This window comes from Diabrotica undecimpunctata, chromosome 4 (assembly GCF_040954645.1).
Source record: "Diabrotica undecimpunctata isolate CICGRU chromosome 4, icDiaUnde3, whole genome shotgun sequence".
NCBI classification, from domain to species: Eukaryota; Metazoa; Arthropoda; class Insecta; order Coleoptera; family Chrysomelidae; genus Diabrotica; species Diabrotica undecimpunctata.
In genome coordinates, this window is record NC_092806.1 from 13,391,501 (window position 1) to 13,419,251 (window position 27,751).

Sequence of the window (27,751 nt, forward strand, 5' to 3'; positions counted from 1 at the left end):
AGCACATGCTTGTTCACAGAGTGAACGTAATAGATCGTATTGTTATTGACTTAGTTCCCAATTAATTGTAGCTAACGTAAGAAGCAGACGAAGGGCCAATGCAGACTTGGACCACTACCTGGTGGAAATTAAAATAAGAGCCTGAATTTCAGAGGCAATCTAGAGAGACTGTATGCGCTATCAGTTTTATTACAGAAGTATAGAGACCAGTAAAAAGTTTATCTATATTTCATAGATTATGCCAAAGCATTTAACTGTACCAATCATAGTACTGTATTGAATATTATGGAAAGAAAAGGTTTGGGCACTCAAGATCTAATAATTATTCAGTATCTCTACGAACATTAAACAGCAACAATACAGCCTGAAAATAGTAAAACAACAGCTATAAAGAAGATGGAATATCAGTGAATGAATTACGTAAATACTTAAAGATATGCCGATCACTTCTCCTTCTTTTTTAATTGCCATCTTCGCGACGAAGGTTCAATCATCATGGCTATTCTCACCTTCGAGGCAGCTGCTCTGAACAATTGCCTTGAGTTGCAACCAAATTACTCTCTCAGGTTCTTCAACCAGGAAACGCGTCTTCTTCCTACGCTTCTCCTACCCTCTATGCCGATCACACGGTTACACTATTGCAAAAAATTTCGATGGCTAGCAGCATTTACTCAACAAAATATCAGCTGAAGAGATTAAACGAAAATTTATACCCAAAAGGCTAAGATATTGGTGGTAAAACGAAGTCCAAATCAACTAGTACACGTAAATACTTACGCAACACAAATATCTTAAGTTTCCAAGTTCAAGGACCTGCGCAGCTGGATTAATCCTGTCCTAGAAAGCAGAGCTCGGATTGAAACAAGATAGCCAGAGTAAACTTTTTACAAATGCGTAGCCTCCTAAGCGATAGATCACTTAATATTCAAATAAGATATACTTCTTTAAAGTGCTACATATATTCCACACTTTTTGATATATGGACGCTAAAAGTTAACAGACTGTATAAATTCGAGGCATTTGAAATGTGAGTATATCGACTAACATTGCGAATACCTTGAGTTGCCCAAATTATCAACTTGGAAGTTTTGCGAGAATGAGAAAGTTTTTGAATGGACAGAGAACATGAGCTGATCGAAATAATTAAAAAGCAAAAAACTGCATATTTTGGTCATGTAATTAGACATAATAAACACCACTTCCCGTAACTTATAATAAAGGCTAAGGATATGATTTACTAAGGCAAAATTAGACATGATTGTACTCAAACGATTTGTTAAGAAAACTTAAGACACAGGAAATTTTTGTAAAATTGTTGCCGTTCTTCGATAGGAGAACGCACACGAAGAAAAAGCTGTTTCTTTCCGTGAACCTAAGGAACTAACTGGTAAAGATAAATACCATCAGACAATCGAACAACTACTTATCTTATGGTTAATTAACAAATCTATTTGTTATTATTGTTCTGAAGCTAGTTTCTTGTGGCATTTTAAAGTAATTACTATTTAAATGGGAATAAGCTACAATTAAAGGTTAAAGTACGTTTATTGACGTTTCAATTTCCACTTCGGAAAACGATTTCCGAAGTGGAAATTGAAACGTCAATAAACGTACTTTAATCTATTTGTTATGTTGCTATTATATTAACTACCACCGACATCGAGGTGGTTAAAGACTTTTTGTATTTTGTTCAATATAGTTTTAGATTAGTTATTATTTAGATACAGATACAGATATAGATATTATTTAGATATGTTTAGAATTAGTTAGATACTTCAGTTTGGTACTGTATCTTTCAGTTAATGTAGAGTTTACCTCTTAGAGAATGTGAACTTGCTAGAATCAGCAAAATTGTTCATTGTAGGCTTTAAATTGACTCTAAGTCATTATAGACTATACGTTACAAGTTAAATTTTTGGGAATTAAATTATGCTGCTATGGAAAAGTGAAAGAGGAAAGAGGAAATACGTAATGTAACGATGTGCATCATGTTCCGTCAGCGCTCCGTACACACATACTCTCACCAAAAGTTGCTCTTCCAACTGACAGAACTCAGGCCAACCATCCGGAGTTCCGTCAGAGTGTTGATCTAATAACAACTATACTGGTCCTAGGGTATTGACTGAAGGCCAACCGCTTCTGATGAACCGTACCCGGTCTTAGGTATTTCCGTGGCTAAGTATTGATTAGTCATATAACTCTATTTTGCTATTTATATATCCAAATATAATGTTTATTTGAATTTAAACTTGCGTTTAACCGAGTTTGTTGTCTAAAGGAGCTACTCGTAACAGTAAACAGGTAATTAAGAAGACCAAGCAAAGGGATGTCTAAACACTGTGGTGATACTGTAAGGAGAAACACATATCTTATAACGAAAATAAAAATTAGGATATACTAAACTTCAGTAAGGTCGATAGAAAATAAACAGCGCAACAAGGGCAGATATGACTAAGACACAAAATATTAGATGTAGGAAAACTGAATAAAATTCTTCAAAATGAAAAAAATCAACCGCTGAAAGATAAATTAGTATAAAATATGTAGTAGAACCAATAAACATGAAGTCTATCAAGCAAGAGATCTATCAACATAGCAATAGATCAATCGCCAATGGAAGAAGGCTAAAATAATCTTCCAGAAAAAAAATTGTCCAAATAACATTAAATACAACTAAAACGGACGTTACAACAAGCATACTTATCAAAATGGTACGAAAAAATAAATGTTACATTTGGAATTAATATAGAACCAAATATTTACCTTAATTTTTTTATAGACCCCCTCGGCATAACTCCATCCTGATTCGACTATTGGTATATGAGAAATTCGTGCTACTGATTCTAGTTCATTAATGTCAAAGGCTTTCTTCTTATGTATTGACGGCACTAAAACAAAAAAAATGTGTATTAGTCTCAAATATCTAAGTTAGCTATATTATATAATATTATTATTAACAAAAAACCTTTATGTTATTTTTAATGTGTTGATTTGTGAAATATTGATTAGATATTTGTTGTATGGCAAATAAGTAAATTTATTAACATTCCTTAGGACTAATGAAATATAAAATAAAAGTTCCGCATACTAAAAGGGTGTGTGTTATCAGATTATTGTAGTTGTAGCATTTTTTTCCATGACTGTATCATAAAAGTTGCCTGAGAGTTTTTTTTATCAATATTCGAATTGCTTTCTGAGATCTTTGAAGAAGCACTGTGAAAATTGCGTCTTAAAATTTCGAACGAGAATAAACATAATCCAATTGTTTATTGACATTCATAAACGCCGCTAAGCGAAATCAAATCGCCTACTAGAAAAATCTTATCGGCGACAGCAGGTCCTGCGGTTGGGTTTCGTAGTTTTGGTCTCTCGGCGAGCCAGTGAGGTCGTACAGGGACTAGCCCGGTAAAATCGATACCGGTACGAGCGACGGTTGATTGCTTGGGTACACCTTTGCCTTATATAGTTGTATTTTTTGACAGTTTTTGTGTTTTTTTGAGAAATCTATTGAGAAAACATGTCCAGCCGCCTGCTTATGGAAGTTAAGTTGAATTAGTGTCCGTAACCCAAAAATGTGTTCGCTGGGAAGTGGTAAGCGGCTTATCCAGTTATTTATTATTGAGGGAACCGTCACACATTGCAGTCGAAGTGTAAAGTGAAAAAACCAAAAAAAGTTTTTTATTTTAAAATCGGTAAGATAGTTTCGAAACAAATTTTTGATTTTTCTATCAGATGTCGCTATTGCGTCCATAACGAAGCCATTTTATTGTTGCTTCCTAAAAGACAGAGAAGATTATTTTTCACGTTAAGAACGGCTATGAATAACTGTTCTGATGAGACTTATTAAGTCGAAATACGTATCAACAGATACATAGACGCTTTGAACGTGAAATCAAATCTTTGCTGTCTTTTTCATTTTTTATTTTACTTTTGGTATTTGTGCTAAAAAAAAAAATGACAAAAAAATTGCAAGATTTGAATTAATGTGCCCTGTTAAAATGTACAGTGGTCAGTGAATGGATATGCAATGTAAGGGTAAGGGTACTTTTTTTATAATTCTATGATAATAATGAATATTATCAAAGTAAATTCTTATTTTTTTATTTAATTTTAAAGTATAATAATGTACATAGGTCATCTTTTCATGATCCTTTAAAGACAACATCCCAAACAAACAACATCGAATAATTCAAAACAGGATCTATGAACATTCCATTCTCCCTCGCAATTAAGATTTAGTTTCATCAGAAAGGCAACATCATCTTCTCCATTCAGCACCGATCCGTTTCTATTATTAAATAATTATCCGCGTTGAAGTCATTCAAATCGAAAAGCACCCTAATTGTCTTAATAAATGAAACGAAGGTACTCGAATGCTTTTAACATGGAGATATCGCCTCAATCATAATAATAAGTCGTAAGTAGCAATATTGCAGTAAATAGTATACTAGTGAAGTGATCTATAGCTCACAAGACTGAGATGACGAAAGCCCTGATGCAGACTTCAGAGAGGAAGTCCAAAGCTCAATGTAGAAAATTGGTTGTGGTTCAATTCGGAACTAAGTAAATTTGATATTAATGTTTTTTATAATATTAATGTTTGCTATAAGTTTATTGCGTTAATATATATAACCGAATAAGAGTTATTTATTTGAAACATTATGTTAATTTTTTCCCTACAAGCTTTGATTCCTTTATAAAAAAAATAAAAAAAAAACCTTCCTACATACATTCATCTTCAGTCTGTACCCCAACTGTAACATATCTTGGTTGTTCAATTACCGGCTTGGTTGTATTTTGTGATGTAAATTGTTCCAAAATTTCTTTTTGCAAACGCTTAGACGCATACGATTTTCTTATCCGATTTCGTCGTTTCCTATGAGCCATGTCACCTGAAATATATAGGAGAATTGTTTTAGCGATCCGCATTAAAAACCGTATACATTAAATTCTACGTATTGCAAAAACATTATCAAGTTGAAAATAAGTGTTGTCTATACAAAGTGTTAATAGCTCCATTATACCTAATACTTTTAGTTTGGTTTTGCAGCAATCATCATTTACAGCTGGTTCATAAAAAACGGATACGCTTCTTAAAGCGTATTTTGTTCTGTATCTGTATCTGTTCAATCTCAAAAGATGGCTCCACATGCCAGCAAAGAACTAAAAGCAAGAATTGTAAGGAAACTAGAAGCTGGTTGGTCACTATCTGCTGTAGCGAACCATTTTAACATAAGTAAAACAACAGTTTTTAACAATAATAAAAGATGGAGAGAACAAGAAACTCTCGAAAGAAAGCAAGGTTCTGGAAGACCAAAAATATCTACCACTCATGAAAATCGTACGCTTTTGGAGAGATAGGAAAAAATACTTTTGAAGATGCGAAACTGCAAGAATTATGTTACAAATTCCGAGAAAAAAGAAAACAATTTGGCGCAGAATTAATGCATCGCGTCTTCGGTACCGAACTGCAGCAAAAAACAAGCACTCACACGACAACAGAAGCAATCAAAACTTATATTTGCTTTAAACCATAAGCTACAAAATCAATATTTTTGCGACAGAGTATTTACAAATGAGAAAATCTTTCAATCTTTTAGTGTAGAACAGTTGTATCCAGAAAATAATTTTATCCTCCAACATGATAATTGTCCTGTTCACACTGCAAATATAATAAACCAGTGGCTCAAGATTAACAACATCGAAACCTTACCATGGCCCAGCTACAGTCCAGATTTAAACCCAATCGAGAATGTGTGAGGGTTATTATAAAACCGTTGAATCGGCGTAATTTTAAACCTCAAAATGATGAAGAGCTGTGGCACGGTATACAACAGGTTTGGGAAGAGCTCTCTGAAGAAGACAATTTCATAGTTCCTTTCACGCAGATGGACCGAAGTATATATATTTAGTATAGTTTTGTTCTTTTCGACTCTCGCTTTCTTTCGAGAGTTTCTAGTTCCTTCCATTGTTTATTAATAGAAAAACTGTGGTTCTGGTTATGTTAAAATGTTTTGCGCTGCCTCTGATAGTGCACAGTTATCTTTTTATTTGGTTACGATTCTTGCTTTAATATATTGTTGAGTTAGGTCGTTTGTTTTATTCCTTAATAATAATAAAAATTATAACAACAACAACCCTATTTTATGTAAAAACTATCATTTATATACTCTTTATAAAATGCAGGAATTCAAAATAATATCAAAATTTAGACCTTAATAATAATTATTACAATTTATGAATTAACATGTAATGAATTGTTTGTTGTTTGTTTATTTTATTATTTTTCTGACATAATAAATATAATTTAATGTCAGACACATCAGATACACTGCTCAAAATGATCAAATCTTACTAAGAGTCGTATCAGTTTTTTTAAGAACCAGCTGTACAATTGTACATGGCACATACGTGACCTAGAATAATACGTATGCAACACACAATACATACACATATACTACATGAACAGATAATAAATAAACACATTATGCCTAAATACAGAAGGTATAAACTTACAAAACAGTCAAAATTTGATATCATCCTGAGGGTTCAGGCATCACCCTCAGAATTATCAACTAGAAGCATGGCTATATATATGCCTCTAAGGTCGAGACCAAGTAACGAGATCCAAGCAAAAATAGAACGTATCATAACCTTAAAAACATCATGAGACTCTGTTTATTATACGATTTATACACAAAGATCGTCCTTTTCTTTTTGTTCTAAAGCTGACCATTCTAAAGTTAATCTGCTGGTATGGTAATAAGAAACAGAATAAACATCTATGAATAATTAAAGAAACTCATCGTGCTGTTTGGACTTTAGGGGTTGTTACTAGCGACCCAGAAAAGTATTCAAAACAACGAAAAAAAGTAAAAGTAAAGCATATTGAAGAAAATTACAAGACAAACGAAATAAAAAATTTCTACAAAGCGGTAAAATACATTAAAACTGGGTACCAGGGAAGAAAGATAATTGTAAAAGATGAGCGAGGAAATCTATAGTGAACGAAGACCAAATATGTGAAAGATGGAAAAAATATTTCCAAGAATTGCTAAATGGCGGAGTGACTACTAAAGAAAATTATTATTGAAGAAAATTATTATGTTCCTGAATCCAAAATAGTAGTAGAAGAAATACCAAATCCCACAAGAGAAGAAATTGAAGCAATAATTAAAGATGTGAAAAATCTAAAAAGCTCCCGTGAGAGCGTCATTGTGGCAAAGAACTTATAAAATGTAGGAGAGGCTTTATATATATATATATATATATATATATATGTGGCTAAACACCCCTTTAGGGGTTACGCCGCTTACGCTCTCTAGATCTATGTTTTGAGGTAGATCAGTCCTCATGTTCCTTATTTAATTTTCTCAGTTATTTTTCTCCATTGTGTCCTATCTCTGGTTTTTCCTTTCCACTGTCGTATGCCCGCCTTGTTGAGATCATTTACAACTTCTTGTAACCATGTAGATCTTGGTCTTCCACGTCTTCTTTTGCCAGCTGGTGTCCATTCCAATATTGAGAATATCGTCGTAGTTGATCCTGATCTCCATACGTGTCCTAGCCATTTTGCTCTTTGTTGTTTTATTTTACACACTATATCTTCCTTAATTTCTTCCAGTAGCTCAAGGTTCGTTCTTTGTCTAAATTCATTTTCATTTATTTTTATTGGTCCCAGTATTGCTCTTAGTATTTTTCTTTCTTGTATTCTAAGGTTTTCCTCTTGTTTTTTTGTCATGCTGAGGGTTTCGGCTGCATACATCATCTTCGGTCGAATTATTGTTTTGTATACCTTCATTTTCGATTTCTTACTCAATAGTTTATTTTTTAGTAATTTCTTATTTGCATGGAAGGTCTTATTTGCTGTAATAATCCTTTCTTTGATTTCTGTTTCTCTTTCTCCATTGTTTGTTATTAATATTCCCAAGTACTTAAATTTTTCGACTTCTTCAAAAATGTATTCGCCTAGTCTAACCTTTTTGTTTTCGAAGTTTTTATCAAATCTCATTATTTTTGTTTTTTCTTGGTTTATTTTTAATCCCATTACTTTTCCTTCTGTTACCATTTCATTTAACATTTTTTCCATTGTTTTTCTATTTTTTGTTATTAGCACAATATCGTCAGCGTATGCTATTATTTGTCCTTCTCTAGTTCTAAGGGTACCTTTGTTTATTTTCCTGACGATGTATTCCAGGGCAAGATTAAACAGGGTTGCTGATAACGAATCTCCTTGTCTAACCCCTTTATTTATGACAAATTCTTCTGTGTCTCCTACTTGAGTTTTTATACTCACTACAGTTCTACTCATTGTCATTTTTATTAATCGTCTTAATTTGTTTTGTATTCCCATTTCTTTCAGAGCTACCATTAATTTTGATCTTTTTATTGTATCAAATGCTTGCTGAAAATCTATAAAAAGCAGTTCAATTTCTATTTTATATCCATGAGCTTTTTCCATAATTTGTTTAACTGTATGTATGGCATCTGTTGTAGACTTTCCCTTAATAAATCCGCATTGATAGTGTCCTATGATATTCGTCATAGCGTTGGTCAGTCTTCGATGTATTAAGGTCGACATAATTTTATATGCTGTGTTTAATAGCGTCAGTCCTCTGTAGTTATTACACATTTGTTGGTCTCCTTTTTTATGAATCGTGATAATTTGTCCTTTGTTCCATTCTTCCGGCATTTTTTCTTCGTCCCATATGTCTTTTATTAAATTGTACAGTTTTTCTTTTAATTCTTCACCACCATATTTTATAAGTTCCATATTGATCCCGTCTGATCCTGAAGATTTACCATTACGGCTGCTATTTATAATTTCCTCAACTTCCTCTTTTGTTGGTCTTTCTAGCTGGTTTCCTAACATCATTGTCTCTTCTTCTACGTTTTCATTTAGGTCTTGATCTTCTTGCTCTGTTAATAATTCTTTAAAATAGTGAGTCCAAATTTCTTTATACTCTTCATCATTTTCTGATACTTTTCCATTTTTATCTTTTATGCCTTTTATCTTTCCTTTAAAAGTTTTGTTTTGCTCGCTAATTTTCTTATAAAATGCTTTTGTGTTTCTGTTCTTACTTTCTTTTTCTATTTCTTTTATCTTATCATCTAACCAGGCGCGTTTAATTTTCCTTATTTTTTTCTTACATTCATTCCTTATTCTATTGTATTCTTCCCTATAATCCTGTCTATTTGTTCTTAGGAGAGGCTTTACGAAACCAATTTCGTGAGTTAATAGCAGAAGTATGGGATGCCGAAGAAATGCCGCAAGACTAAAACAAGTCCATTATAATGTCTATACACAAAAGCGAGATAGATAGAACTGACTGCGCAAACTATAGAGGAATATCCTTGTTAGAGTTGATATATAAAGTGCTCGCCATACTAATCAAAAAACGACTAGAAGTATATGTGGAGAAGAATCTAGGATAATACCAGGGAGGATTTCGCAAGGGGACATCAACAACCAATCATTTTTTTTTGTTAAAACAAATCGTGATCAATTGCTACGAATAAAAATTTCAGCATACGTACTTTTCAGTGATTACAAGGCCAAATATACGTGGAGAAGAATCTAGAATCATACTAGGGAGGAATTTGCAAGGGAAGATCAACAAGCGAACAAACTTTTATGTTAAAACAAATCCTGATCAATTGATATGAATACAAAATTTCAGCACACATACTTTTCATCGATTACAAGGCCGCCTACGATACAATAGACAGAAACAAATTAATAGAAACGCTAAAAGAGTTCCAAGTACCAGAAAAAATAGTAAGATTAGTAAAAATGACAATTAGAAAACCATTTGGGCTGTGAAATGCAATGGTACAGTCTCAGAAGAATTCGAAGTAAAAAAAGATGTTCGCCAAGGAGACTCATTATCTACCTTGGTTTTAATATAACGACTATCGTCATAAACTGGGCAAATGATTGGACAACATCCAAATTACCTATATTCTACACACGTGCAAACACAAAACAGTTGCCAGAGCCAAAAGTTTATCCAATAAGAAGAATATTTCAATTAATAGAAAAACTTTAAATGAAAACACAAATCTAATAAACATAATACAATAAAAAATAATTACTTACCTCTTCTAAAAACGATATCCTATGTATTTAATAACCACACTACCACACAATCACGATTAATTCATAAAATCTATCAAATTTGGAAGAATATTTATCTCAAAAAATAAGAGTCATTACTTAAATTAAAGTGTTACCTCATTATAGTCGACTTTCTATAAAACTTTATAATATATTGTTTACTTATTCAAGCCGCCGATAATGCAAGTCAAAATATTTTCTTGGCGGCTTTAAAAACATTGTATAGTGAATTTCACAAAACGATTAGATAAACGCTTCTAGATATTTTTATATTCTGATCTCAGCATTCTATTTTTCTTTTTGTTCTATTAGGAACAAAGAGTAATAATTGTTTAAACGTTTCAGTAACATAAGAGCTTTACTCTCGATTACTCGCCTTTTCTTATTTTCCCAATGTCTCTACTGCACGACAAGATTAAGGCACTGTTGTTCTTGTAGCATATCTTCTGTAGTCTTCTACTCTGTACAAGGTTTTAAGTTGCGTCTTACAAATATTCAAAAGAAAAACAGTTAAGAATTGAAATAAAATCTTCGAAGAAAAGCACTTTAGTATCTCTTCGAGTACAATAAACGAAATCCAATTGTTTATTTCCGAGACTTTATATCGGTTCTTTGAGCCTTCTGTTCTTTTACAATGGGTAGGATGCTAACCCACTCTCAGACCCATCAACTCTCCTCTGTTATCCGGGTTTGGAACCCAGAACTCTATTTTAAAACTAACACAGTGTATACTAGTACAAAGCGGAGTTAGACAGGGTGACTCGTTAAGCCCACTTCTCGCTTAATCGCTGAGACAGAAGACGAGCTCCAAAGATTAACACAAATCATTAATACAACAGCCAAGAAATACGGCAACATCTAAATACCTACTACGATGTAAAATCGAAATTGATGGAAGAATAATAAAGCAGGAAGCAAGGTTTAGATATCTGGGAATAGATATAACTAGTTACGGAGATGTTGAAGAAGAAGTACGACAACAAAGCTTAAAAGTAAGTAAAGCGGCGGGATATCTTAATGACACAATCCGGAAGAACAAACACCTAAGACAAGACACAAAAACAAGAATCTATAAAGCAGCAATTAAGTAGACCTATAATAACATACACGGCGGAGACAATACTTGGCACATCTAAAACGAGACATCTACTAGAAACAACAGAGATGAAAATACTCCGACAAATATCAGGGAAAAACGGAAACATGAGTGGGACGAACAAATTAGTAGAATGGCAAAGGATAGGATAGTACGAATAGCATGAGATAAGTCACCAAATGGACGAAGAAGTATTGGCAGACCAAGAAAAATATGGTTGTATAGTTGAATAATAATTTAACTAGACATATAACACAAACCGGCAAACAATGGCGAAATATCTGGAAAATAGTAGATTCTAACCAAATTTTCGTCTTTTAAATCATCATAACTACTGTTTTAAGGGTCCAATATGGTTCATTTTTAGTCCAAATTAAAGATATTGGTACAAACTGATGATGGCTCAAATGCTTTTTAAACAAATAATGTCCCTTTAACTAAAGATATAACTCAAAACGGCGAAAAATTAAGGAAAACCCGTTTTTTTATGTTTAACTACCTCATATCACTTTAAAAATTCTGGAATATAGATTTGATTATTTGTACATTACACACATTTTTTCGAGCGATCTATATTTTTTGTTATTTTTTTTATAGACGTTTAAAATTCTCAAACGCTCAAATCAATTTTAATTTTCCGCCAACACTCATTTTCGTTCAAGCAGTTTTGTAGAGCACAAAAAACCTTTAATTAAAAAAAAAACAAAATCTATTTATAATTCTGACAGTATTTTCAATATTCATAACCTCACATCTTCCAAAGCTACGTTTTCGATTTTATGCATGTAGGAATCTTACAAAACTTATATAATTTTAATAATAATTCTATTTCACTTTATCGTTGCCATCTGCTATTTGTTTAATTGTGATTTTGTAAAATAATTTGCGAGGTAATTAACCCCATTTGATGTCTTGCTAATACACCCTGTGTTATATTCTAGTTTATGGGATAGTTTATTAAATAAAACGATGGATTAACCACATATAAAACCAACCAACAGACTGCAGCTGTTTTTAAGACCACTCAAATGGCAAACACCTAAGACCTACCCACATAATCTGGAGACAACAACATCCTATAAGAAGCCAAGCAACCCATCGATGCCATAACCCATTTCATTTTATTGTAAAGCTATAGGCAGGGTTTGCTTGTGCGAACTAAATTTTCATCAATATTTTGTTTTATGCTAAATAAATCTGATTAGTTAATTCATTGTTTTATTTGTTACCAACTGAATTTTCATTGTGTAATTAAGAGCGTAGGCGCAAAATTTCGAGCCAATGCTTTTTAAATGCATTAATTTTTTTCGAATCTTGAGAAAACCATTAAATATTTTTGAAAAATTTAAATGCAGAATAAAAGATTACATTAGTACCGAGAGCCGAAACTCCTTTAGAATAAATAAAAAGTTTGTTTTGAATGAGATATTTAAAATTAAAAATCATACTTAAGTTTCTCTTCTTTTTAACCCCTGTAACTTACTAAAATAAACATTATAGAAGTTTTCAGGGACTTTCGACCCTCAGTAATAATGTAGTCTTTCATTCTGTGTTTAAATTTTTCAAAAATACTTATTAGTTTTTTCAGGATTCGAAAAAAATTAATGCATTTAAAAAGCATTGACGTTGATTGAGGTATTATTTTTATAATAGTATTTCAATTCTCTTTGGTAGTCTTATCGTTACAACATTTTAGTTTCAGTACACACATCGGTAATAGATTTTGCAATGACACTTTTTTCATTATTGTTGTCAATTTTGTTTAATGCTACTTCACATTCTATACTTAAATATTCTAAAGTTTTCTGATTATTATGTTGAGATAGAAATAAATATCATTAAGCAAATAGCAGTACAAAAACTATATAAGAAAGCCCTGAAATTAGTATTTTCACCACCAGAGAAAAACCCCAGTACCTTCTGCTCTACTACATATACAGGCAAAATATCAACAAAAATAGCCAAATACATAAAAAAGAAAGGAATAACATTAGCTTTTAAAACAAACAACAACTTAGGCAAATGTATCAAGAACAACAAGAGCCAAAGCAAAGACAATTATATAGCGGTGTATACAAACTTAAATGTGGCGACTGTCCAAAAACTTACATCGGTCAAACTGGTAGAACTTTTAACAAACGTATAGCAGAACATAAAAGGGCTTTAAATAATAGAAAAACAGATTTTACGTACGCACTTCACCTTCTTGACCATAATCATTCTTTTAATGACGAATTCCAAATTCTTCACATCCAAAATAAAGGCCTTAAGCTATCTTTATTAGAATCTATGGAAATTAACAAATTAAAAAATACATACATAAAGCTGAATGACCAACTTGAGACAAACAGATCTCTCTTCCTCAACCTATTCAGATAAAGACTATAAAGTGTAAACACATACCAAAAACAGATAACTTGAGAAAGGCACTCTGCCGAAGCAGCTGTAGTGATAAGATATTAAATAAATTTTGTGGAAGTTTTGAAAACAAAGTTTTTCTGTGTTTTATTGTTATATAACATGAATTTCCATCAAGTAACGGTCGAATCCATGACTTTACAATTAGTTTAATTTTTGACTTCCAGTTTCATTACATAAAGTCAAGTAGAAGAACTCGTATCTCCAACAAAATTATAGTAAATTACCAAGTATAGTAATTTTAAATATTTATTTATTAGGTCTCAAAACATAATTTAGTTTAGCTAAACCGGATATAAATGTGATTTTTTAGTGTAAATATTGGATTTGCACAATTTTTTTGATAACAGTTGTTAGAAAATGTTGTTTAAAGTCGCTCCTGTAAAGTTTGTCATTCCTGAGTTACAAGGAATGCTAATTCTTTTATTTTTTCTGTAAATTTTATTAAAAGTTAAATAAATATATTACAGGAATGTTTATTCTATGAAATGAAGTAATTGTAATCAAAACTTATTTGAACTTGGTCTTCTCGGTGTCAGCATTGAACATGTTGTCAGTCATAACAAATTAGCAGTTTTTATAAACAATTTATTTTATAGTTATCGAATCATAGTTCAAGTTTCAGTTTTTTTAACGACTAGTGATTCCGATGTATATTATCTATGCATTCGATGGACTTTGAAAGCATGATGATTTATTATAGTACACAACATTGGTGGCAACAGACAGCAAAGCCGTGGATATTTCCCAAATGACACAGATAACATAACATCTTAAAACTTTTCTGTAGCAATTAATGTGCCATAATTGTAACATAGTCATAACAATATTTTTAAATGGACTCTTTGATAATTTATCTCGTCACCAATTCAAGAACCATTCTACGAGAAATATATCTGTCAGCTGAAGGTGATTGAATTATTTTGATTAAAGAATCCAATAAATGTTTTTAGATATTTAGAAAAAACAAAAAATAGAAAAAAATTAATTTAAATTTAAAGGTAGACGAATATCAAAACGACGAAAGAAAACTAAGGCAAGAGATAAAGAAAAAGAAGATATGAAACATCTCTTTACTAAAAGAAAATAAGAGAAAAGAACAAGATGTAAAAATAAAAGAAGTAATACAGAACAACAAAAATATGAAATACTTGAGACCGAAATTAGGTAAGTGTAAAATAAACAAAATAAAAGATGTAAACGGAGAAGAAACAAACATTAAAGATGACATCATAAAATATAATCCACCATTTCTACTCAGAATCATATAAAACAAAAAAAGAACCACCAGAAGAAATTAAAAACCAACTCAAGCCTAAAATAAAAAATGTCAACTCAGAGCTACAGCCAGAAATAAGCGAATCAGAAATAAATAAGACATTGTGAAAAGTGGTAATTAATACTCTACATTCACATTTGAAGTCACTGGATATTATCCAAAATAGATGTCTACGTATTTCTTTAGGTGCTCACTACACAAGTCCCATTCAAAGTCTCTATTGGGAACGTGGAGAACTTCCCCTTTCTTTCAGAAGACAATATCTAAGCCTAACATATGCAGCGGCAGTGTCATCAAACCGAAATAATCCAGTGCTGCATAACGTTTTTGCTGATCGATTTACAAATAAATTTCAACAAACACATCAAATTGATCATCCTTTTTACTTTCGTATAAAATCATACTTATCCAAATTAAATTTTCAATTTCCAAAAACCTATGATACCTCTTCAATCCACAACCCAGCACCATGGACAATATCTATTCCTGATATCGACATCATTCTAACAAACCTAAGAAAATCAGAGATATCGTCAACCGTCATTAAACAAAAGTTTTATACACTATTAAACAGATATGGCAATACCTACAACGTATACACCGATGCGTCAAAAAATGACGACAGAGTTTGAGCAGCAATTTATTACTCCTCAGTTAGTTTCAAATTGCCATCAATTACAACCATCTTTTCGGCTGAATTATTTGCAATTCTAAAAGCACTATTGTTAATACAAAACAAAAACAAAGAAAGATGTATAATAATCACAGATTCTTTAAGTTCATTATACTCACTGACTCAATTGTACTGTGACAACCCCCTTCTACTTCTTATTAAAAAAGAACTTAAAAACATTGCAAATAAGAACATCCAAGTTCACTTTTTATGGGTGCCTTCTCATATAGGAATTGAAGGTAACGAAGTTGAAGATAAACTGGCTAAGAACGCACCAACTAATCCGATGTCCGAAGAAAGTAATATATTGGTACAAAACGATTTAAAACCATACTTAAAACAAAAAATAATTCAAAAATGGCAACAAACTTGGAACAACACTCCATCAAGGCTATACGAAGTCAACAAACATTCACATCCTTGGAAACCAAAAATAAAAGACAGGAGAGAGCAAGTGATACTTACCCGTCTCCGTATCGGCCATACACGACTTACTCATGACTATTTATTACAGCGCAAAAATAAACCAGTGTGTGAAGTGTGCAACAGTGTTCTAACGGTAAAACATTTTTTAATACAGTGTCCCAAATATAATAGTGAACGACTCAAATATAACATACCCAACTCCCTAAGAGATGCCCTAGAAGAAAATACAGACACCCGAAAAATATTTTCCTATCTTAAAGACTGCCAACTTCTTCAAAAGATCTAAAATGAACATTGTAACACACAAAGATATTATTATTATTATTATTGTAAACTAATGTATATTTTACTTATTGTATCTATATTGTATTAATCTAAATACGCTAATGACCCTGCGTGGTTGATGCGTTAATAAAATAAAAAAATACTCTACATTCCCTTTTTAACAAGATATTAAAAGAAAAAAGAATTCCAAACAACTGGAAGGAATCCGTAACCATTATCCTAAACAAGAAAGGGGATAAAGCAGATATAAAAAACTACCGTCCTGTAACACTCCTCAATGTAATATATAAACTCCTTTAACCAATAGATTGACGATAAAATTCGACGGATACCAGACGAAAGAACAAGCTGGTTTTAGAAAGGGATTCAGCACAAGTGACAATTTACTAAGTATGAAAATACTTATAGAACGAACAAATGAATACCACATTATTCTATATTTAGAGTTCATAGATTTCGAAAAGGATTTCGACAGTGTCGAACATTGGGCAGTGAAAAGTGCTTTGATTAACAACAAAATTGACCCAGATATACGGAACTAATAGCCAATATGTATAAGGAAGCCAAAACAAAAATTAAAGTATATGACAAAATCAATAGAAATAAATATAGGCGTGAGACAGGGTGACACAATATCACCGAAACTTTTCAATCATGCTCTGGAAGATATTTTTAAAAGATTAGAATGGGAAGAAAAAGGTATAAAAATTTGTGGACAACGCTTGAACCATCTAAGGTACGCTGATGACATCGCATTGATAACCGATAAAAAAGAATTACCTATATTACCTTTCTCATCATCTGTATGCTCTTCCAAATTCGATTCACCCCAACCGTAGTCCCGACCACTTATATCAAAATCTTAATAATCATCATCATCGAAACTCTGCAATATGTTTAAAAGTTCTTCTTCTGTATTTTACATTTAGGTATTTTACATTTCTTTGGTTTTGATGGACCTGCCACATCATTATCCATATTTAGTTAAAAAAAACCTTAAAACGGCTAATAATTTGAGGTAGGTTATGTACTAAACAACACGCTCACAGATTCACAAACACGTATCTGTAATGCTGTTAAAATACTAACGTGTTTATTTTTAACGAGCTTATGGCTCACCAGCGAGCCATGTGCATCTGACAAAGGAACGATGCGGCTCACATGAGAGTTATCCGCAGTCAAAGTGTTAAAGTTGATAGCAATAATTGACAGCATCTTTTTTTTTTCTAATGGTTCTGATTTAAGTATCAATATTAAAATTTATTATTTCTAGAAAAGAATAGTCCGCAAAGTACCAGTTTAATATTTGTAAGTTTTTAATATTTATACATAAAGTTTGCATACTGTACAAATATTTGAAGTATTCATATCGAGTCTGTTCTAGAGAAGCACTCGCTAAATAGTGAACTTCATATACTTGAAAACATGAACGTACTAAGGAAAAGCGTAGCCAATACATTTCATAGGTCGCAGTAACATTGCACCTAAACATTTAAACATAGATAAACAATAAATAATTAATCATAATTATTAATCTCATAAATAATGCATCATTGTATAAGCATACATCATTCGGCAAAATTTGTAAATATAGTTTTCGTTGTTCACGTTTTATAAAAACCTTGCCGTTATCGTGCAAGACCATTAACAATCACGTGGCTGCGGATGATAATCAAACTATTTAACAGCACCTATCTTAGCTCATTTGTTTTCCAATTTGCTTATCTTAATACTTGTTTTATAAATAAAGTATAACAACTACCTCCTATTTTCTATATTTAATAACTTTTTGTAAGAAAAAGTAAACTTTAGAGCTAACAAATTAAATCGCCAACACAAAGTAGCATGTTGTAATAGCAATAGCAGCATGATACTGACGATATAGCACACTCTAGACTCATTTTGATTATCTGAAGCTTTTCAAAATCACTGAAAGTGTAACCTATTGTTACGTAAAAATATGAGTCATATTAAAAACCTGTAAACATGTTGTTTATTCACTAATATGTTGTAGATTCTACGAGACCCTTCGATCAGCTGGCAGAAATCTACCTGAAAGTTTCCAGAAACCGGTCGAACGATGACCTGGCCGATTTACTTTCTAGTATAATCAGAGGGATTCGCCTGAACTCTCGAATAGCTGTATTTTCATATATAATAACGGAGCTTTCTTTGCAGGGGCAGTCAAAAGAAGATATCGCGATCGGGTATTTTAAATGTGACGCTCGGATATATAAATTATTGTAAGATAAATTAATATAAATACAATTTAAATTAATTAAAGTCCTAAGTGTTATAAATATTGAACCTTTAGTAAATTAAGATAAGAACAATAAATTAGAATTAATAAAGACATAACACTATATTAGGTTCCACTTGCTGTAAAGTGTAATACTTCCCTTAATCCGTTTTGTGATGTTCTGTGTCATTGAGTGAATCAGAATGACAGATGATTAGAAATAGAGGTTAAATTGTATAGGTTATGGTGCTGAAGCACATGGTAGAAATATGCAATATCTTAGTATGTATTGATATTGAGTATATAAGCTAAGAAACAAAGAGTTTGAGAATTTTAATCTACAATCCGACACTTGCCCTATGTTATAACTTATAATTTTTCCTATTTATTTTAGGCATGGTGCCTACATACGTTCGCAAAAAGCCGCTACCCAAATACCTCAAAACAAAGAGACTCTAAAATCAGCCATTAAAGTTAAGAAGACTAAAGAAATTACTGTATACAGAGCATCAATACTTTACAAGATTCCCAAAGCAACATTATTTACACATATTAAAGGTCAAAGAGGTATCAAAAGCTCAATCATCTGTAGATCCACTGTTATACCTTACGAAGAAGAAAAAACGATAACAGAAAACATCATGCAAACGGAAAAATAAGGGTTTAGCCTCAAAAAAAGAAGTATTGTTATTTATAGTTCGTTACGTGAACGAGAATAAGATCGAAACTCCATATAAGGATGATACACCAGGTGATGATTATTTCATTCAAATGCAAATGCCGAAATCAACAGACAGTTTAATAATAAATCCCCCTTTGAATTTTGGCCAGTGGTGAATGATGCAGAGCGTTCCGTATACTATTTTAATAACATCTTACCTTTGCGGAACAGGATTTTTCGCGATGGCTGCTTTGAAGACCAAATATAGATCGCAGCTAAATATAGAAAAAGAACTGAGAGCGTCTATTTCTAATATTACATCCTGTTTCGATAAACTTTACTCTGCAAAACAGGCCCAAGGAAATCACTAATATACATTAAAAAAATTTTTATTTCAAAATTTTTAGTAAAAGGTATAAATAAAATACCCAAACGGGCTATATCACAAATACAGAACGTTTTCGGAATGTAAATTCCATCATCAGTGTAACAAAGTGCACATGCTATGAGCCAAATGTACTAGTGATGCCATGTTTTCTGTGTTACATGAGGTATATCTATCACTAAATAGTAACCTCTCCTCCGCCACCGTTTTCTGCGACTATTCCAAAGCCTTTGACTGCGTAAATCACGACATTCTATTAAAAAAATTAACTTTCTATGGAATTCGGGGTGTGTCTTTGAATTGGTTCAAAACTTACTTGGTAGGTAGGAAACAATTGGTTAGAATAAAAGACACCGCCTCTAGTTGTAAAGACATTGAGGGTGGAGTACCGCAAGGTTCAGTATTAGGTCCCATTCTTTTTTTTACTTTTCATTAATGACATCACTTACTTGAAAATTAAAGGGAAAATTTTTCTATTTGCTGATGATACCAGTATTACTTGGAGCAGCTCTAATATTTCAACGCCTCATTCAATTATAATCGCTGATTTGCTTATAATCAAGGCTTGGTCAGACTCCAACTTACTTAGCTTTAACGTAGATAAGACAGTAGCATTATCTTATAAAGGAGTCATTCAACCCTTGCTTTTGAATGAGAGCCAAATCAGTATCGTTAATTCCGTGAAATTTCTGACTCCTTAAGGAAAAAACTAGCCTCAGCTTGCTTTGCAATAAGATCTGTTTCGAAGGAACTAAATTTATCTTCTGTCAAAATGGCATATTTCTCATTGTTCGAGTCCTATCTTTGATATGGGCTTCCATTTTGGGGTTCTAGTACAGCGGCCCAATTTGACACTATTTTTAAGTTGCAAAAAAGGGCAATTCGTTATCTATTTGGTCTCAAACAAACAACTCATTGCAAGACCTACTTCAAAAATCACGGAATTTTGACGCTTTCCTCTTTGTTTATTTTGGAAACGGTTTGTTTGATTCGCAAGCATCTAAACATTTTTCCCGATAGACCTGATCATGGCTACCCCATTAGAAATTCGGATTGTAACATTTATTTACCGATCTCGTCCACTCAGCTAGTAAAGAATTCTATTCTATATAGTGCAAAAAAACTTTATAATCACCTTCCAAGAGAAATTAAATCCGCAACAACTTTCATTAAGTTTCGTAAGATGACAAAAATCTATCTCTCTGAAAGACCATATTATTCAGTTGACGAGTTTCTTAACGTATAACAAAGAAACAAAATTAGTATTGTTTATAATTACATTTGGGTGTCTCAAGCAGTGGCTACAATTTGTCTCATTTGTTGTTGTCTGTACAAATTATGTAAGTGATACAATAATTTTACTAATTTAAAATTGTATTGTTCTGTTTTTTTATTATATTTGTTTTTGTTTTATACTTTTTATACTTTTTGTACTTTTTGACTGATTTTTTTTAGCTTTGTCCATAAAATTGTTCAATAATTTTCAGTGACAATAAAGCATATTTCTATTCTATTCTATTCTATTCACTAAAATATATAGGTGAAAACCCTTTAAATGATATAAATTTACAAATATGTTACATTATATACTATTAAGATGTCTAAGTTACCGTTGGAATTGGTAACATGGAAACGTATGGCTCTACATCAGTCACTTGGTCCTGAGACAAACGGTAACTTAGACATCTTAATTTTTAATAGTATATAATGTAACATTGTAACTGTTGGAAAAGAAAAAAGCAAAAAATAGAGATATACACTTGGTATTTGTGGATCTGAGAAAGGCGTATGACTCTGTACCAAGGTCAGAACTATGGGAGGCAATGTACAAATTAGAAATACAGACGGAACTCATAGAAGCTACAAAAGCTCTGTATAAAGAAAATAAAGTGTCCATTAAAATGGGAACAAGAATCATAGGAGACTTCACCACAACAAAAGGGCTCCTGCAGGGTTGTTCCACATCTCCAACCCTATTCAAAATATACTTAGAGAAAGCCTTGACTACATGGAAAAGAAAATGCGAAGGCATGGGAGTACCGGTACGGAACGAATACCTATATACGTTAAGTTTTGCAGACGATCAAGTAGTGATTGCACAAGACCAAGACGACCTCAGCTACATGATGAAGAAACTACAAGAAGAATATACCAAGGCTGGCCTAGATATTAACCTCGCGAAAACAGAGTACCTATCTACAAGTCAAGAAGACATAGAAGATCTACAGATTGATGACAACGTAACAATCAAAGGAAAGGATAAATTCAAATACCTGGGGTTCATAATCACGAAAAAGGCAACAACAGAGGAAGAAATTACACAAAGATTAGGACAAACAAGAACAGCAATCCGACAACTTAACTCAGTATGGTGGGATAGACACCTAAATATGAAGACAAAAACGCAGATTTATAAAACATTAGTGCGAAGTATTATGACATATGGGGTCGAAAATTGGATCATAAACAAGAAAAACAGCAGTAAGATAATAGCAACAGAGATGGAATGCCTGCGAAGATGCTGCAGAGTAACAAGAATGGATAGGAGAAGTAATGACGAAATAAAGCAAAGAACATCAATAGAAACAGACATACTAACATATATAGAACAAAAAAGACTAAAGTGGTATGGACATGTAAGAAGAGCTAGCGACAGCAGATGGATAAAAAGAATAACCGAATGGAGCCCCATGGGAAGGAGGAAAAGAGGACGACCCCGAAAATCCTGGAGGAACGAAGTAGACGACGCCATGAGTAAGAGAGGACTAAACGATGGAGAATGGAACAACAGAGAGAGATGGAAACGGTTGAGCGAGGGAAGGCAGTGAATACTGTAGAATCCCTAAATATATATAATGTAACATATTTGTAAATTTATATCATTTAAAGGGTTTTCACCCATATATTTTAGTGGCTCATAACATGTATACTTTGTTACACTGATGATGGAATTTACATTCCGAAAACGTTCTGTATTCGTAATATAGCCCGTTTGGGTATTTTATTTATACCTTTTACTAAAGATTTGAAATAAAAAAATTTTTGTGATACATGGTATACAGCCAGCTACAGGAACTTAGTTTCCTAGTGGATTTTAATATACATTAAACTTGTTGATAATTTAGTATTCAGTGCTCTTTCTAATTGTACCTCTTTATCAGTGTTCATGTGTATTTTATTTTTTATTTTGTCAGAATATTGTCTTGCTTTGATTTTAATAAATTAGTCAATGTTGTTGGTGTTTTTTTTATATTCTCACGCCCTCCCCCCCCCACTAGTAAAAGAGCGCCACGTTAAGGGTCACAGCTTGAGCATCACTGCATTTAAAAGAACATTAAATCTCAGTCACAAAAAGCCATAAATAGTGGAAGTAGCAAGAAAACAGAGTGTAAAACCATTCATTATCAGTGATTACTCTGCTAAAAAAGTCATAGAAGGTGTTTCTCTACTACACTTGTTCAAATTGCAAGGTAAGCAAACATACCGATTTTTAAACTTTCCATCCACACCAGCTACATCCTTCAACCGATGGACCTCAGCGTGTTCCGGCCTTTAAAAATAAAGTGGGAGGAGAAACTCATTAAGTAGGAATGAAAGAATTGTGGATATAAACTTTCCAAACCCGTTTTTGCTGCTCTACTCTCCAAAATTTGGAAAATATAGATCCAGATATTATTAAGGATGGATTTCAAAATGCTGAAAATTTTCCATTTTACGACGCTGTAACCACCCATTGAAAGTTATGAACCACAAGCATATAAACGTTGGTGCACTTTTCAAGAAAGTCAGGCTGAAGTAGCTACATCCACTTATAATGCAGCAGATCAACCACAAACAGTCATAGTATCCACAACAACCACAATCGCAAAGGAAGTTAGTATATCTTAAGGCGGAGCCTCAACATCTTCAAACCATCTGCAGAAAACTTTTGAAGAGTTGCTTATCGAGCAAATAAAACAAACACCAAAAATTACAACTGGAAGAGAAAGAATCTGGGCTGGCGTGGAAGCGACTACTTTAGAAGACGCTGTTGCTAAACTGTAACAGATCCAAAATTAGCTGCTTGTAAAACCCATTAAAATAAAAAAGATTAAAAAAAAATAGCTGAGGTTAATAGTGGCGATGGCGAGTCAAAAAAAGAGAATATTTAAAGCAAGAATAAAAATAAGAAGTAAAAGTCGACAAAAAAAATCCTTACTTGAAGAAAACATTAGTGATGTGATGAAATTAAGTTCCTTAATAAATATAAAATAAAATGTAAGTTCGTGATTGCATTGTGATTAAATTTAATCAGAAGAAACGGGTTAAAAGTTATGTAGGTCAGCTAATACCGAGTTATAGTGTATTTTTATGTATGAGAGAGTAATAAAACAATAAATTATGTATGCAAATCCCTAAACTGTTGATACGGGTGACTCAATGAAAAACAGATATTTGTCAACAAGTTTACAGAAGTATATAGGAAAACAATTTTAAATTGACTATGACCACCAGGTATAAAGGTTGGAGCAGAATAGAATACAATAGTTGTGAGGGTTACTAATCCCTAAATAAGGTTGCCAGTGTCGGAGTGATGGAGGTTAACAGGTACTAATGAATTTGCAAGAAATGTAAGATGTTTATTTTATTGATTATATATCACCAATAAAAGTTTAATAAGTACCTACCTATTTGCAAAATAAAGTTTAATTCTTTAGATAAAATAAAACGTTTTATTTTATCTGAAATGAGTGCATTCCACGAAGTAAGGGTTTCAACAATCAAACATTTAATTCTTTAATTCCAGGAATCTACGACAGTAATTGACTAGATAATTACCTTCTAAACTTATTTCACAGAAAATGTGATAGTGGGTTTTTCCATTTTGTAGGAAGGTCCAAGTGGCGTATTCAAAATTCTTAACAGTTCACTAAAAGTAGGTACTTCAGTTGCAAGGTGCAGTTTATTGTGTATACTAGTGTTATGGAAAATTTGGAAGTGCCGTGTAAACGCCGAAAAATTGGTCCTTTAACAGTTAATGAAAAAACATTAATATTTAATTGTTTTAAATCATTTACAGACAAACGTTTATGTGAAAGTGTTGATGAGACCGTTGAGTTAGTTAGCAGTACACTTGGTGTTGGGAAATCTACGATTTACAGAGTTATTAAAGAAGAGAAATGTGGTAGTTTTCAAATGCCACGTAATGCTCCAGGGAAACCAAAATTCCAAATAGAATATCATTTTAAAGAAGGACTTCGACGGAAAGTGCATGAATTCTTCTTTAGACAAGAATTTCCAACATTGGATAAAGTTCTTGTCTCAGTTCGAGATGATAAGGATTACCCAGAAATGAGTCGAAGTACGTTATGAAAACTTTTAAAAGAAATAGGCTTCCGCTGGAAAAAGAATCCCAGAAAGTCTATTTTATTAGAAAGAAGCGATATTGTCATATGGAGAAGATATTTTCTAAGAACCATAAAGGAAATGAGAAACCAAAAAAGATAAATATTTTATCTTGATGAAACATGGATCAACGAGGGTCATACACCAAATAAATTTTGGCAGGATGAAACTGTTACAAGTCAAAGGCACGCTTTTGTAAATAACTTATCTACTGGTTTAAACCCACCATCAGGAAAGGGACGTAGGCTGATAATAGTACACATTGGCAGTTCAGACGGTTTTGTTGAAGGTGGTTTATTAACTTTTGAATCAACTCGTACCGGTGACTACCATGAAGACATGAACGCTGATGTCTTTCAAGAATGGTTCGAACAAATGATAGATCTTCTTCCTAAGAACTGTGTAATAGTAATGGATAATGCAAGTTATCACTCCAGACTTATAGAAGGACTGCCCACAACCAAGTGGTTAAAAAAAGACTTGCAGAATTGGCTGAGTTCAAAAAATATTACGTACCATCCCGGATCTATAAGAAAGGAACTTTATTCGTTGTGTGCCCTTCATAAAGAAAAATTAAAAAAATACGAAATTGATGAAATTGCCAAAAATCGTGAAATGACAGTACTTAGATCCCCACCGTATCATTGTGAATTAAACCCGATAAACAGTTGTTTTTGGAGGCCGTAAATAATGTAAAACCTGAAAACTGGGAAAAGGCAGTAAATCACACTATTAAAGAAGAGGAAAAAATGTGGAAGCTGGACAATATTACTGATAAAATGATCGAGCCAGTTCTAATATAGTGTGTGATAAAAGAGGTCACTTTTGTTTACATACACATAACACTTTATAACACTGAAATAATTCATTTATTTTTTACAATTATTCCAAGTAATTTTTCAATTAATCTTGAGCACGCCCATGGAGTGGTCGGAGGTACCAGTTAAAATTATGCTAATTACTCTCTCGTTCATAAAAATAAACTATAGTAAGACATCCACATTTCATTGGCTTGTTATAGAAGGTAAAAGCAATATGCATATAAGCAATAAAAAGTAATGTATTTCCTATTGCAAAAAAATATATTTTGTAGCATATATCAAAGCGAATTATTTACTCTTACCTTGGCAAATTTGCTTATACTCTGATAGTAAGAATGTGCCTCAGGTTACCCTTACCCCACACCAGTGGGGTAAGTGTAACTCATAGACCGCAAAAATAAAAAATGTAACAAAATAAAATTGGAAGATTCGTTCATATGTTTTTGTACCAGTTAGTTAATGCCTCCTCAGTAATGTTGACAGAAATAAGCCACTTATTCCGATGTATCTTATATTTGAAAGTAAAAAAAGTTGTCAATTTTGTAAGAACGTCTATATCTGTTTTATTTACCACGAAAAGGCATTTGATCGAGTTCAAAATGACCTACTTTTATATGCATGGACAAGGCAGGTTTGGATAACTGTAATTTAAGACTTAAAATGTCTACATTACAACCAAGTAGCATCTGCCCAAACTGAAGACGGCTATCCCAAGAAACTGCTCATACAACGTGAAGTACGCCAAAACTTATGTTCCGAGAAAATATTTAAGGATGCCTTGGATAGCAGAAAAGAAGCAATAAAAATTGATGGAGAAACAATTAATATTGTAACAAAGATATGTTGATACCAGAGAAATACTCACAAAAAGTGAAGAAGACTTTGGAATACTGTTAAACTTGATAGATAAATGAAACGAGCTGTCAGAAATATCTTAAAATTAATATTAAGAAAATTTGGATCGATGGAGAGAAAGGATGGAGAGAAATAGATGGAGACTAGATATGACAATAAACATAAACAATGGTTATGTTAACTTTACGGTAAAGCCAACACAACCATAGCTATATCTTGACAAGGAAAAGGGCTACAGGGCCTATCCTTGCGGCATATTTGATTACTTATTAATTGCTGTCGATTGGTAGATTAACCAATTTCCAAAACAAACTTCATCATCCCCCAGCCCAAAACTTTTCGTAAAAATCGATAAAAATCAAGATATCGACCAAAAACGATGAAATTAAAAAAGTGAACTGCAAGAAACGTGGTCAATAAACCAGGCTCATTAGAAAGAGATGCAGGGACTGCTTTGCGTCAGTTTTCTCTGTGGCACAGGGAGAACGGGGCTGTATTGCAACAGTCAGTCTATTTGTACTAGATGTCTATGTGTACAACTATATGTAGGTTTCTAAACAGGGTTATGCCAAAAATGTAAACCTTTCTAATGGAAACGTCAGGGAACGTTCCTAAAATATGAATTCCTACGTCACCGACTCTTGAAGATACTCGATAAATCCATCACCTAGCTAATAAAACCTCTTTTAATAATAGCAATTGTTATTTTTATAAAAGTATTTGCAAACTTGCTTAAATAAACAATATTAAAATCAGCTAAATTCAAAATAGAAATTAAGTTAAATGAATTATCAATTACCACCTATATTGTCAACAACCTTGGCATGATTTACGTCAGAATAAAACGATACCATTATATTTTTTCATTGACCTTGCAATAAATAACAAAGAAGTTTTAATTTTAGATTGTATCAAATCTCAAATGACTTTTTGTGATTTTCTGTAACAGCATATCCAATTACTGTTTATTCTCGAAGCTTAAAGACCAGACTTCTAAATTAAGGTCATCCCATTTACCAACTTTATTGTCTCGAATATGATGGACAGTATATAGGGCAAACATCGCAGTGGATAAAACAAAGACTAACGCAGCATAAAAGTGATTGCAAAC

General features: G+C 32.5%; 1 protein-coding gene across 4 annotated transcripts in view; it reads right to left on the bottom strand.

Moving 5' to 3' along the window:
- LOC140439193 (lipid storage droplets surface-binding protein 1-like) overlaps positions 1-27,751 on the bottom strand; it is a 53,454-nt gene that overhangs the window by 21,878 nt on the left and 3,825 nt on the right. For 2 of the 4 annotated variants that reach the window (XM_072528941.1, XM_072528939.1), the window contains exons 1-3: positions 10,100-10,245; positions 4,731-4,892; positions 2,764-2,888 (exon numbers count right to left, since the gene is read on the bottom strand). In XM_072528941.1, the coding sequence (XP_072385042.1) occupies positions 2,764-2,888; positions 4,731-4,887 (282 nt within the window). In that variant the 5' untranslated portion in view covers positions 4,888-4,892; positions 10,100-10,245. Of the gene's footprint in view, positions 1-2,763; positions 2,889-4,730; positions 4,893-10,099; positions 10,246-27,751 lie in introns of those variants that run through there. The other 2 variants (XM_072528940.1, XM_072528942.1) reach the window with 2 other exon arrangements.